The sequence below is a fragment of the Plasmodium gonderi genome, assembly GCF_002157705.1.
Source record: "Plasmodium gonderi DNA, contig: Chr09, whole genome shotgun sequence".
In the NCBI taxonomy this organism is placed as follows: Eukaryota; Apicomplexa; class Aconoidasida; order Haemosporida; family Plasmodiidae; genus Plasmodium; species Plasmodium gonderi.
Genome location: NW_021628934.1, coordinates 1,418,042 through 1,431,721, shown reverse-complemented (window position 1 = coordinate 1,431,721; position 13,680 = coordinate 1,418,042). Strand labels below are relative to the sequence as shown.

General features: G+C 30.2%; 4 protein-coding genes across 4 annotated transcripts; 1 reads left to right on the top strand and 3 right to left on the bottom strand.

Annotated features, from left to right (window-relative positions):
• Positions 1-980: 980 nt before the first annotated feature.
• Positions 981-1,757, bottom strand: PGO_092950 (aquaglyceroporin; the record flags this gene model as incomplete). The annotated part of the gene is made up of 1 exon (XM_028687883.1): positions 981-1,757. One exon carries the CDS (start codon positions 1,755-1,757, stop codon positions 981-983), a length of 777 nt encoding a protein of 258 aa, XP_028543684.1.
• Positions 1,758-4,071: 2,314 nt separating this feature from the next.
• Positions 4,072-5,076, bottom strand: PGO_092940 (50S ribosomal protein L2; the record flags this gene model as incomplete). The annotated part of the gene is made up of 1 exon (XM_028687882.1): positions 4,072-5,076. One exon carries the CDS (start codon positions 5,074-5,076, stop codon positions 4,072-4,074), a length of 1,005 nt encoding a protein of 334 aa, XP_028543683.1.
• Positions 5,077-6,150: 1,074 nt separating this feature from the next.
• Positions 6,151-7,622, top strand: PGO_092930 (pre-mRNA-splicing factor 38A; the record flags this gene model as incomplete). Its single annotated transcript, XM_028687881.1, has 2 exons — positions 6,151-6,280; positions 6,550-7,622. 2 exons carry the CDS (start codon positions 6,151-6,153, stop codon positions 7,620-7,622), a joined length of 1,203 nt encoding a protein of 400 aa, XP_028543682.1.
• Positions 7,623-7,886: 264 nt separating this feature from the next.
• On the bottom strand, positions 7,887-12,155 carry PGO_092920 (hypothetical protein, conserved; the record flags this gene model as incomplete). Its single annotated transcript, XM_028687880.1, has 1 exon — positions 7,887-12,155. One exon carries the CDS (start codon positions 12,153-12,155, stop codon positions 7,887-7,889), a length of 4,269 nt encoding a protein of 1,422 aa, XP_028543681.1.
• Between the last annotated feature and the right edge of the window lie 1,525 nt (positions 12,156-13,680).

Sequence of the window (13,680 nt, the reverse complement as noted above, 5' to 3'; positions counted from 1 at the left end):
TGAGCCTTACGTTCTGACATACAAAGAAGTAACCAACCATTAACAACTTTACATTTATTTTTGGAAAGTTGTTCGCTTCTATTTTTTTTTTTTATAAGCACACTTAGAATTTCGTATGTAGTTATATTCATCATCTTGTTGTAAACTTAAATTGCATCATTTGGTACAGGGGGCCCTATTATTTATTTTGTTCATTTTGTGACGTTGCTCATTTTGTGACTTGCTCATTTTGCAAACCTTTTTCTTTTAAGAATATACAAATTGACCATATTAATAACACATATTAGAATGCCCACGCGTTTGAAGAATATTCTATCGACTATATAACTCGCTAGACTACTAAAGGGGCAACTAATTCTGTAGATCATCAAAACCAAACAAAAAATAACAGTTGCTGAATCGTAACAATATAAGGAATAACCTGAGAGTAGAAATACTCCCTTCGTGGCTACGTTTTTTAAATAATATTATTTAAACAATTTCAAAAATCCAGTACCCCTAGCATCATTTTAAAATAAAACAATAAGACATGTATACATGTTTACTGTGTTATATTTTTGGACTTTTTTAATTTCATAATAATTGAAGTGTTGATACATACGCCTTAAACTTAGATAATGTGTATTAGTTTCTGCAAAATATGATAATTTTATTTGAAAGTGTTATGTGAATCATTAATTTTTCATTGTTACAGTTCTTACATCTTAGGTTAATACTTTTAATATAATTTCAAAATGGAAGTATACAAAAAAAAAAAAAAAAAAAAAAAAAAAAAAAATTTTACAGAGTAAAAAGCAAATTGTCTGTTTGAAAACAAGCAAATTACAATGAATGTGTAACAAATATATGATATAAAACAAATATTACAAATGTTGATTTTCTGTATAAGGGGTACAGTTCATATTATTGTATGTAACTAATCAATACCAAATATTGCACTAAAACTTCATTATGTGTTGCTGTAATAAGGTTCCTCAATGTTACACATCGACACCGCCCTTATCATTGTTGGCCCCTTCATTTAATGGAGAAATTATTTTGTTATACAGCTGGCTAAAAATTATACCTCCAAGAATGGGGGCTATAAGAGGTATCAAAAAGTAATACTTATCATTTGTAAATGCTCCAGTTCCATATGCTGCTAAGGAAAATAATCTAGCACCCAAATCTCTTGATGGGTTAAGGGCAAATCCAGTATTACCACCAAAACTTAAACCAATACATAAAATGGTTAATCCAACTACTGTACTAACTTTTAAAATGTGAAAATGTCCACATACGTCTTCATCAATCACTAATAATATTACAAGAAGTAGAATACCTGTTAATATTAATTCGTGAAAAAATGCACTGGTAAAACCTATCATAGGACTTCTTCCTGTTTCCCATGAAAATTCAGGGATTTTGTTAACTTTAACAAATCCAAAGTATAGCCCATAGACAGAAGCGGTTGCTGAAAATGCCCCTAGAAGCTGTGCAAAAAAATATAATGGTATTTTTTTATAATCAAATTTTTTAATTGTGGATAGACCTATAGTCACCGCTAAGTTTAAATGTGCACCACTTAATTTGGCTGATGTCAGTATACCAAAAAATACACCCAAACTCCATCCTATACATAATCTAAGCCAATCTTTCTCATTTCCTACGGTGTGATAATTTGCTGTCGCCCCTTCCCCCAAAAACATAAGGACAAATGTTCCCAAAAATTCTCCCAAGAATTCCCTAATGATGGCGTTACATGTGGTAATCTGCATTTTGGTTTTCCGTGTACAAGTAAATGTCAATTTAAAACAATAAGGAAATCATAAAATGTAAAAAAACAAAAAACAACAAGAAAAAAAAAAAAAAAAAAAAAAAAAGCAAATAATTGGCAAAGGGCAGATGGGGAAAAAAACAAATAATTGGCAATACAGAGATGGGAAAAAAAACAAATAATTAGCAATACAGAGATGGGAAAAAAAATAAATAATTGGAAAAACAGAGATGGGAAAAAAAACAAATAATTGACAAAACGGAGATGGGGAAAAAAAAAAAAATAAAGTTATTGGTGGTAAAGATTTGCGTGATTTATCTCTTAGTGATGTCTTCGAGTGAGTACAGATGAATCAAAAAAATTGTAAAAAGATAAAGTTGATATAATTCGCATAAGGGAATGCTTTTTGTCTTAGAAAAAACAGTTCCTGACACAAAGGGTGTAAATAAATGGGCGTATATCTGTTAGTACATATATATATATTAAAATATATGTGCGTAAAAATATATAAATATATTTACTAGTTCATTTTTTGTTCGTTTTTTGGAGTGTCAAAAGAAGCGGAAAATAAAATCAATGTCCTTTCATTCATATGTGCATTCATATATTTTTTTAATTATTTTCAACAGAATGGAGAATCCAAACGATCGCTATAAGCGACTACTGGCAAATGTCTCTGTCCAAAACATTCGCTTATGTACCGGTGCATACGTGTTGATCAATGTGTGTATGCAAATACAATAGTCGCTTTAAAAATAAAATAAAATGAAAATATCGCAGAGTTCAAATTAAACTCGCATTCGCCTTTTTTTATTTTCCATAAGTTGCTACAAACTATTCATTTTTTGCTTTTACAATTTTGAAAATCGTTTTTTTATACATTTTTCGAAATGTCTATACTTTTTCAAACGAAATTGCTATTTTTAAAGTGTCGGAATGCATGCACATGAAAATGCGGTCAATTTAAAAAATACTAGCATGGTTTTTTTGTAGCACCCCTTCCCCCCTTAAATGGTATGCGAAAACCATGTTCAACAACATTATTTTATGTTTTAACGCGTACGTTTAAGAACATGCCTTCTTGAATTAAAAAATAATTTTGTTGTTGTGTTACCTGAAAAGTGGATTTGACCACTGCTTTTTTATGATTATATATGCAAATGTATTAAAAACAAAAAGGTGAATTTAAAAAACTTAATAATTTTCTTCTAATTAAAAAAAAAAAAAAATAAATAAACATTAACATTTATCATATTAAAATAGACACATCTTTATTGAAATTTCGTGTAATAGATAATTTATATACATATCAAAAAAAAAAAAAAAAAAAAAAATTGAAATTTGCATATTTTATATGTAAAAACGATATATTTTTCTTTTTCTATTTCCCCCATTTCGAATGGGTGGAGAAAAAAAAAAAAAAAAAAAGGAAAATAAGGAAACAAGGGATATGCAACAAAAAAAAATAAAAAGTGATGCTTTGTGCATGAACTGATACTTTCCATAACAGTTTTTTACAATTTTTTATATTTTGCTATATATCAGCACATTTCGGCATGTTTTATTCTTTTAACAAAACATAACTACGAAAATTTTGCCACATCCCGTTGTGCTCCGTGTGCTGTATGCTGTATGCTGTAATGACAAGTTCATTTTAAATGGGCAAACGCACATTTCATAATATCCGAACAGTGTGTGAACGCGTTAGCACATATTTTTGTTTTTGTAAAATTATCCTCCATCTGATTTTTAATTTTTCCTCTCCAAATTTAAAGCATTTCTACAAATTTTGTTTTCAGTTATTCGCCCATTATGAAAGTTCCATAGAAATGACCCATCTATAAATATACTCCATCTGGAGGTAGTTGAACGCAACACATATGTTTTATTTATTTATGTATTTATTTATTTTCTTCAGCTTAGATGAATGCACTTTATTGCGTTATCTTGAAATTTCTTAACTTTGGATGCACAAACACATGAATCTCCCGGTCACCAAATGAAACAGGGATAAAATCTGTGCCCTTCCCCTAAGCGACTAAAGAGAGATAACTAGGTCCAATTTCAACATGTCCCAATGAATTATCCTTATATATTATCTCCCCAACACTACTATCACTACATCCTTATTAGAAGTACTAAAATGATGTTTCAGAAATGTTTTTTACCACATCAAACTCAATGCATAAAAAATAAAAAAAAAATAAAAATAGAATATCCTTCTTTCAATATGCATATACACGATATGGTACCTTTTTTTTTTATTCCCCATTTACACTGCTGCAAAATAGGAAATTCCTATATAAATCACAAAATTATACAGTAACACCATACTTTTTCTGTAAGCGACCACATATATTTCTCCTGATAATCAACCCAAGTGGTTTCTTTTTACTTCTCGTTTTAAATCCATCTCTGCATTTCCCCCATAAGGAACATTTTGGTCTTTTGGTATGTTTTTTACTTGTACCTCCCCCATGTGGATGTTTGGATGGGTTCATAGCAACTCCCCTTACTACTGGTCTTTTTCCGAGCCATCTATTAACACCAGCTTTTCCTAAAATACGCATGTGTCTCTCTAAGTTGGAAACTTGACCAATAGTAGCCCAGCATTCAAGTGGGAATTTTCTTATTTCAGTTGATTTCAACTTTATAGTTGCATATTGATTATCCTTACTTAGTATGGTCGCATAGGTACCAGCTGCCCTTATTAATTGTCCACCAGCTCCTGGTCTCATTTCAATATTATGAATTATACTTCCCACAGGGATATTTTTTAGCGGCAAAGAATTTCCAGGATTAATATTTGCATATTTACTTGCAATAATTTTATCTCCTGGCCTCAGCAAAAGTGGAGCTAGAATGTATGATAATACCCCATCTTCGTATTGAATTAAAGCTATATGTGCACTTCTAGATGGGTCATATTCTATTCTTAAAACAGTGCTATAGATATCTTTTCTTGATCTTTTAAAATCAATAAATCTTAACCTTTGTACGTGACCTCCTCCTCTATGACGTACTGTAATTTTCCCCACATTATTTCTCCCTGAATTTTTTATCTTTGGACATGATAAATTTTTAATTACTCTTCCTTGATATAATACTAGAGAATTATTTTCTAAAAGTTTTTCTAGTCTTTGTTGTTTTGCTATAGTAAAGGCTGTCAAGACATCTGGCTTTATTTCTTTTTTAGGAAAAAATGTTTCAAAGTCGATATATTCAGGTATATTTTTCTTAACAGTAGGAGAATAAAAATTTGAGAAGCACCTTTTAATTAAAGTGCAACATTTTAATCTTCCTACTATTATATTATTCATTCTGACGTAGAATGGGCCTGAGGGAAAAAAGGGATGAATGAGATAATATGCGATCTTCTTCAATTTCTCATCTTTCGCGTCTGCAGTGAATTTTAACAAACAAGTTTAATTTTGAATAGTGCTACTTCACCCGTTCGTGTTGCATAATGTAATGTTTTTATATATATGGATTCAAAAATGTATGTGCTCAGGTTTGAAGGGAAAGAGGCGTACATAAAAATATACTAATTGTGTGAAAGCGGGTGAGCGCTTTTTAATTATATGTGAAAATTTCTCCTTGGTCCAATAACCACTTCACTGGAAGATTTACCACATGTGCGTGCTTATATATGCACATGTGAATGCTTAAATATGTAAAAGTGGATATATATACATACATACATACACATGCGTATCTAAATTTTGCATATATATGCCAAAATATTACACATATACTTATTTGTCTGCGTGCCTCCCACAAAAGCACCAAAGTAGAAGCAATTTTTTTTTTTTTTTCTTTTTTTTCTGAATGAGAGAAGAGGCACAAAAAAAGGGATGTAAACTTTAAGAAAAAAAAAAAAAAAAAAAAAAAATGCTTCCCCTCAAGTGCATAGTGAAGAATACAACAAATATGAAATGGTTGAACCAAAATTCAGTACGCAAGGAAATAAATGTGAAAAACAGGAAATGTTAACATGCTTTGGGGGGTATTGCTTATCAGAGGTTGTAGAACAAGGTAAAAAAAGAGAGAAAGATGCTTGAAAAAAGTGCTTTTATCAACTTCATAAGCGTGGTAATTACATATAACGCACGCATGGCTGTTTACGTATATAATTTACCTATGCTTTTCAAGATGGATTGAGTAATGAAGTACAACACTGAAATGGAACAAAATGACACTACCCACGACAAGCTTGCAGATTGTTGATAGCTTAAGTATATATACATATATATATTTTAATAGTCTGCATATATTTTTACCTTCGCATTTTTTTTTTTTTTTTTTTTGTTTTATTTATATAACACGTACATATGCAAGCTAATGAGCTTTTGCGTTAGGAGGTATAAATAGAAAAATCAAGAAATCCCAAACATATGGCCAACAGAACGGATGTAAGTGCCATTAAAACTTTTGGCTCTAATCCGCAATACTTAATTTCAAACATTATACGAAATAAAATATACGAAAGTCCCTACTGGAAGGAGAAATGTTTTGCCCTTACATGTATGTTTAAATTTTGTTCTTATTGTTATATATTACATTATTGTAAGCTCCTGTAGCAGATTTTTTTTTCGTCTTTTCGCGTGATAGTATAATAGAAACAGTGTGGAACGTGACCGCCTTCAAGCATATACATGTATATGCATACATGTATATATCCCCATCCTACACAAGTTAGCATTGTTTATATATTTACTTACATACTTTTTATTTCTTTCTTTCTTCCTTTTTTTTTTTTTTTTTTTTTTTTTTTTTGGTGGTCTACTTTACAGCCGAATCAATTATAGACCAAGCAGTAAATTTAAAGTACGTTGGAGGAACATACGGGGGTAATAGGAAACCCACTCGGTTTTTATGTTTGGTTTTAAAATTGTTACAAATACAGCCAGATAAAGACATAATATACGAATATATAAAAAATGAGGAATTTATTTACCTAAGAGCGTTAGGAATCTTTTACCTTAGATTGATTGGGAAAAGCTTAGAAATTTATCAGAACCTGGAACCAGTATTATTTGATTATAGAAAAATAAGAATGAGGTTACAGAATGGCACCTTTCAAAAAATATACATGGATGAATTTGTTGACAACTGTCTAATTTTAAATAATTTTTTGGATGTCGACTTTCCAACCCTGACCAAGAGACAAATATTAGAAGAAAATAATTTATTAGAAAAAATCAATTTAGATTATTATAAAGAATTATTAAATATTTCTTCTGGCAATGAATTATTTGAGAAGAAAACCGAGAAAAAAAGAGATCCTCCAAGTAGGAGCCATGATCAAAAAATGAAATCCAGGGAAAATTGCCATCACCCCAGTAGTAAATACCCTGACGAAGAGGACTACGAATCAAGGAAGGAGAAGAAGAAAGAAAATGAAGAGAAAAAAATAATGTGTAGGCGTACAGATAAGGACAAAAAAAGGCATAGAGTTGATGGACATAGGGGCAAAGACAGGAGTAGAAGCAGTGGTAGAGGTAGAGGGCAGGAACAAGAGAGAAGTCTTGACCGGGAGAGAATGAAAAAGCAGAAAAGAAAATATGATGATTATCGTAAGCATAAAATAAAAAGACATTCGTCAGAAAAGCGAAATATCTATAGCTATAGCAGGAGTGAATCACCCGAGGTTCGAAAGAAGGACAAGAGGGTGCATCATACACATAACAACTTAGATGAAGAAAAGGAAAAAAAAAGGGGGAAAAAAAAGGAGAAAAAAAAGGAAAAAAAAAAAGAAAAGAAGAAAAAAGATTATTCCGATTACGAGGAAAACAAAAAGGATGCATTGTCTGTAGAGCGCTGGAATCAAATTAGAAAGGATTTAGGCATGAAGCCGCTTAAATGAATATAAATCTTCCCAATTTTCTCCATTTTGTCATATGCAATGTGAATAATTTTTTTTTCTTTTTTGTGCAACTATTTTTTGTTTGTATGATTAAATTAGGTCTTTTTTGTCAGTTTGCAGAGGTAAATTGCTTTAACTGCAAAAAAAAAAAAAAAAAATGTTTATCCACATTTATCCCAAAAGGGTGATCAATTGGTTACCTCTCGTCCTAGAGAATGAAAAAAATATTAAGGGGAGGAAAAAAAAAAAAAAAAAAAAAAAAATTTAGTGCTCCAATTTTATGTCTGCAAAGTGACTTAGTTTTGAACCATGATCAATTAAGTTAAAGATATGGTTTTCAAAATCATTTTTATTCATAAATGCAAAACTGTTATCATGAATGGTTTGGTTTATATCATTATTTTCTTGAAAAGGAGTAACGCAGTTGTTTTTTTTTATGTGCCTATTTATATGTGTCCAAACATAACTAGGCATAATTTTTTCGATGGAAAACATTTCTTCAAAAAAAAGTATATGTCTCGTGTAAGAATAATTAATAGGGTTCATTTTCTTAGAATGTACATCGTTTATTTTCCACGTGTTAGTGGGAGCACATGTGAGAAAATTCATTTTGTCAGGGTTTATAAAAACAATCAGAGAAATTATGATGATGAGTAGTAGCATTATTATCGTACTGCCAAGTTGCGTGAAAGCTCCAAATGAATTATTCGATTTATTTTTATTGTTCAAAGTGTGTATTGTTCCTTTTAAATCTGTTTCTGTGTGTGTATATCTAGTTGCCTTCCCTTCCAGAATTTCTCTTTTGCTTCTTCTCTCCTCCATATTCTGCATTAAATTTAGTGAGTTACCCCTTTGTCTTTTTGCTTCATAGTGCTGCGTAAGGAATTTTTCTCTTGATCCGCTTTGCATGCCGGAGTCATTTCCTATATCATCCCTTGGAATATCATCTTCATTTGAGGATACAGATAAATAGGTATATTCATTTTTACCATTCCATGGTGCCCTTAAATAGGAATGGACAACGGATTTATTTTTTTCAAAATGTCTATTTGGTTGTGAAGGTAGCAAAGGAGCTCCAATTCTTCCACGATGGATGAGAAATTGAATGTTATATAGCAAGTTACTCAAAGCAATGATTATTAAAATATGTGGAATGAAAAACTTTGTTAAGTAACACCAACTATTTGTCAATTTTTGGAGTAACGAAATACCAAAGGAACATTTTTCCTCTTTTTCCAAATCATATGTTCTCCTTTTTCCATATAAAATATTATTCAATCTGATCCTTAACAAATCCACGTTAAATAGATACAAAAAGTATATCTTCTCCCTAAAATTGATATTCAAATTAATTTTACACACAAAATATGCATTTACACATACAAATAATGTCAATAGTAAGAACAAGCTAAATATAAAAAAAATAATATTTAGAAAAATGTGTCTATATAAATATACCAAAATAATGGGTATTAGCCACATTGCAACGAACAAATATAATAAGGACAAAGAAGGGGAAATTTTTTTTTTTTTTTTTTCCTTCCAATTTATTAATTTCTCTGTACGTTCAGAACCATAAATCCACGTAATGCATACAACTTGTAAAGAAATAACAATTAAGTATATACAACTTGATGTAGAATAATTCACTAACAATTCAGTGTTATGCCCAAATGGAAACAAGTAAAAAATCCCTAAAAAAAAATACACCACTATTACCAACACGGTGATAACCTTTTTTTGGCAATTTTTAAATTTTTTACTTTCTTTTAGAACAATTATTATTCCTTTTAAATAAATAGCAGAAGATGTGAGCAAAGCCAACAAAGAGGATAAAAAATATGTTAAACTCATAATGTTTTGAAATTTCACTCTTGATAGTGCATCTATATATATGATAAAATCATTAATAGGTTTTACCTTTTTGAACAAATAATTCTGAACAGAGGAAGAATGCAAAGGGAATCCACCATAGCCATGTGCTAACATGCCCAATGTTATTTTTCCATGCACAAGTGGATAATAATTTATAAGTTCAGCACAAAAATAGTAATGAATCAAATGTGTTGCTAGACCGATAAAAGAACCAATTACGGCATACCAGGCACATACAAATATGTTTTCTCCAATATTTGTATAGGAAGAAAGCATATAATTTATGCCTGTGCAACAGTTAAGGGATATCAATACAGTGGTAAATACCTTTGCTATTATTTCAAAATTTAAGTAAAGAAAATAGTCAGCATTAAAAAATATGCTCTTGTTGTTATATGATGATCCTTCCTCCTTGGTAGTAACTTTATTCACATCGATGCCAACTTGAGATTTCAATTCGTGGTACAATATAAATATTTGAAAAAAAACAACAAGGAAAAAGAGGAAAAATGCGTATTGCAAAATCTGGAATAGACACATACCATCTATCCTTAATAGAAAATATAAAATTAGTATAATTAAAAAGAAAAACCAAAATTTCCAAGTTAATTTTACTTCTTGTGAGAAGAAACGATGTCCCTCTGATGTTGCAACAGATGTGCAGTGGTTAGGTAATATTTTCGTTTCAGCTTCAATTTTAGAAAGACTAGCATTACTTCTTCTTCGTCTGTTAACTCTTACTTGCTCTCCTACATTATCCAAGCGTTTGTATGTATAAGGCAACCAACGCTGGGTATGGCCTCTAACAGTGTTATCTCTGTCCATATCAGCAGTTAACCACTTGCATTTTTCATTCTGCAAACAATGGATTCTTAGCGATATTTTTTTGCATTCGTTCAAATTCCATGGCAAGGGATTTGCCAAGGAACCGACAAGAACTATGGCAGTTTCTACACTGTTATTAACATTTTTGGACAATACATAAAAAGATATAATGAACGAAACAATTGCAATTCCTCTAAATTTTTTTTGTAAAAAGTTTAAGCTATTTATTATACCTCCTTGGGATATTTGTCCAAGTGCATATTCCATTTGTACTACTGGTAACCCGATAAATAGATAACAGAAGAGGAGAAGCAAAAGGAGGAATATAAAATCAAATGTTGATCTGATTGGTGGCATATCTAAGTAGCATTGAGCACTTAATGATGCACCTATACATGAACATACAAAATGACATACTGAATTCCATTTATCTCGATTATCAATACTTTTTTGATTAAAATTTATAATTTCATTTTTCAAAACTTTTTTAAAATATATATCAATTTCTTCTGAACAAAGTCTTTTCATACTTTTACGTATACATCGTTTTTCCACATTTGAATTTACTGATTTGTCCACTTTTGTCTCTTTAACAAAATTTTCGCTTAGTCGCACTTTTTTCCCATTTTTCTTATTTTTTCTTTCCTCCTCGAGTTCAAGCATGAACGGTTCACTTGGTACAACCGGGGATATGTTGTGAGTTTCCTCTTTTTCCATTTTACTACTTTTTATGCAACTGTCAGTTTGTGAATCCACATAGTCTCTCACACTTGTTATCATTTGTCCGTGTCTTTCATCTTCGTTTTTTAATTCTTCCTTCATGTGTAATGTGCTTATGTGTGATGTGCTCATGCATCTGTCGTATCTCATTTCATGAACGCCTTTATAATACTTTTCAACTATGGGATCATTTTGAACTTCTGCCAAATTTTGCAGCATATAGATGTAATTTTCGTTATATGAGTTTTTTATTTTTTTTTTATCTATATCGTGATAATTTAAAAAGTAAATGTTCAAATTGGACATGAAAGAAGATTCCCTTGCACCATGCAATAAATTGAAAAAGGAAGAAAATCTTCTCCTCACAGTTTCGAGGCATCCATTTTGTTCTTCTTCACTTTTTATATTCCCTCTTAATGTTTCCCTTAAATTTTTTCTATTCCTGCTATTCTCACTATTCTTACAATTCTTACTATTTCCACAGTTGTCATAATTATCATAGAAGCAGTTTTGATGTTTTCTTTCACTAAGAACTCTGAAGAGTTCAGATGCATACGATTTTGAACATACAACTTCATCTTTTGATTCTTCGCATTTTATCTTTTTCAGATTTGATAAGATAATATTTTTACGTTCAGGCGTTCCTAATATCAGATTTTTTATTCGACTTGTTCTAGTTTTATATCCCCATGCGTCGTATCTTTCCAATGCATATTTTCCTACTTCCTCCATATCACTAATATCGTCATCAGAATCTTTAAAAATTTTGTTTTCATAATTTTCTTCTGATTCTAATTCAAAATTATTGTCATAAAGAGTGAAATTATAATATTTTAAAAAATCCTCTCTAGGTATAAAAGAATTTCGTTTTATTTGATCATAATCACAATTGTTGTAAGAATTTAGACTTAACCTCTTTATGTATTCTTGATAAATATCACTATAAGAAAAACTGAGGCACATATTGTACAGGCTACTTTTCAAATCGTTTGGATATTTAACTCCCACAACGTTGATCATTTGTCGTCTTTTTTTTTTTTTTTTTTTCTGTTCTCTGTACTCCTTTCCATTTCGGGCTTTTTCACGTTTTTCCGAATGTTCTCTCTTAATCATTCTACACAAGACTGAGACTTATCCGAGTCTAAGTTGGGACATATGAATGGCCAATGTTTATTCGTAAAAAGTGCACATGTGATAAGAATAGTCCATGTATCTTATTTTCACGCAATGTTTATCCATTTTTTTTTTTTTTTTTTTTTTTTCCCACAGTGTGAGCAAATTGGCACATTTGAAATACCTTTTTGTTCATCTCCTTTGAAGAATTATCTATTTCTTACATTTTTTTCTTTTTTTTTTTTTTCTTTGAAGCTTTTACTTCAGTTTAAATATTGTAAGACAAGAAAAATAAGAGGAATTTAAAACACCTACATGTTATGCATACTATGTGCATAACATACAAGTTGCACTATTTTCATTATATTTGGGAAAAAAAAAAAAATAAAAATAAATATAATTACAACATTTTAAGCGCTATTCATAAATACTAAGCTACTTCATAATTAATTTTAAATTTACACCTTCATTTGGGAACAAGGTGATCCCTTTTGTTTTATTATTACGAATAATGTGCCTTTAAGTGGTTGTATACGTACAAGAAAAAAAAAAAAAAAATTTCAAAGTTGTTGCTATCTGTTTATAACTAGTGTACTTATTGCTAATATGTTGAATTGGAAGAGGGGTCACATATCTTCAGTTTTACACCTTCGCACACATGAAAGAATATTTCAAAGGAGTTATTAAAACCTATATATAGATTAAAATATGAATTCAAAACGTTAAGAAAAAAAAATTCTCTTAAATGCAGTTGCTTGTCGAACAAATGTTTTTTCTCATCCTATTTATACAATTTTATTGTTACTCTTTGCAGATTTGTTTTCCATTTTTTTTTTTTTTTTTTTACAACTCTATTCGCAACACCTTCTCAATTGCTTGAATTTAATTTTCTATACCTTTTTGCATTTAAAATTTAGAGTAATGAAATTTTATTTTAAGTGATTCCCTCCTCTCCGTGATGTGGACTCATCCGTGCGTCCCTTACACATACCAGTAGACAACAGAATTCATGAATGTCTTATGTTGTTCTGATTAAAAAATGATAATTCGCAATAGGAAAAAATTCGTTGAGGAAATTATGAGAGTATTGTTGTAGGGTTAAATGCTTGTGATCGAAGAAAAACAAAAACAAAGAAAACAAAAAAGAAAGAAGGAATGAATAACAGTAGGAATAATACGAGTGACAAAAACGAAGACCAGCTAATATCAAAATAGTGAGTGCATATAATATATAGTACCAACTTTTTCATATTCCTGGATAGGTATATTGTTCTGAAAAATATGAATATATTAGATAAACACCTTTTAGCGGTTTGTAAAATGTACATATGAATGTATATTTAAAAGTGTTTTTCCTTTTTTCTCTCCCTTTAGATGATAGTTTTTTTTTTTTTTTTTTTCTTTCATGGTGTGTGATATAGAATGATAAAAAAGAATGAAATTGGCTAAAGAGAAAGGAATATCTTTTGCATTTACACAAATATTGTGTACGATATCACATACACATATCTTCATGCTTAGCACA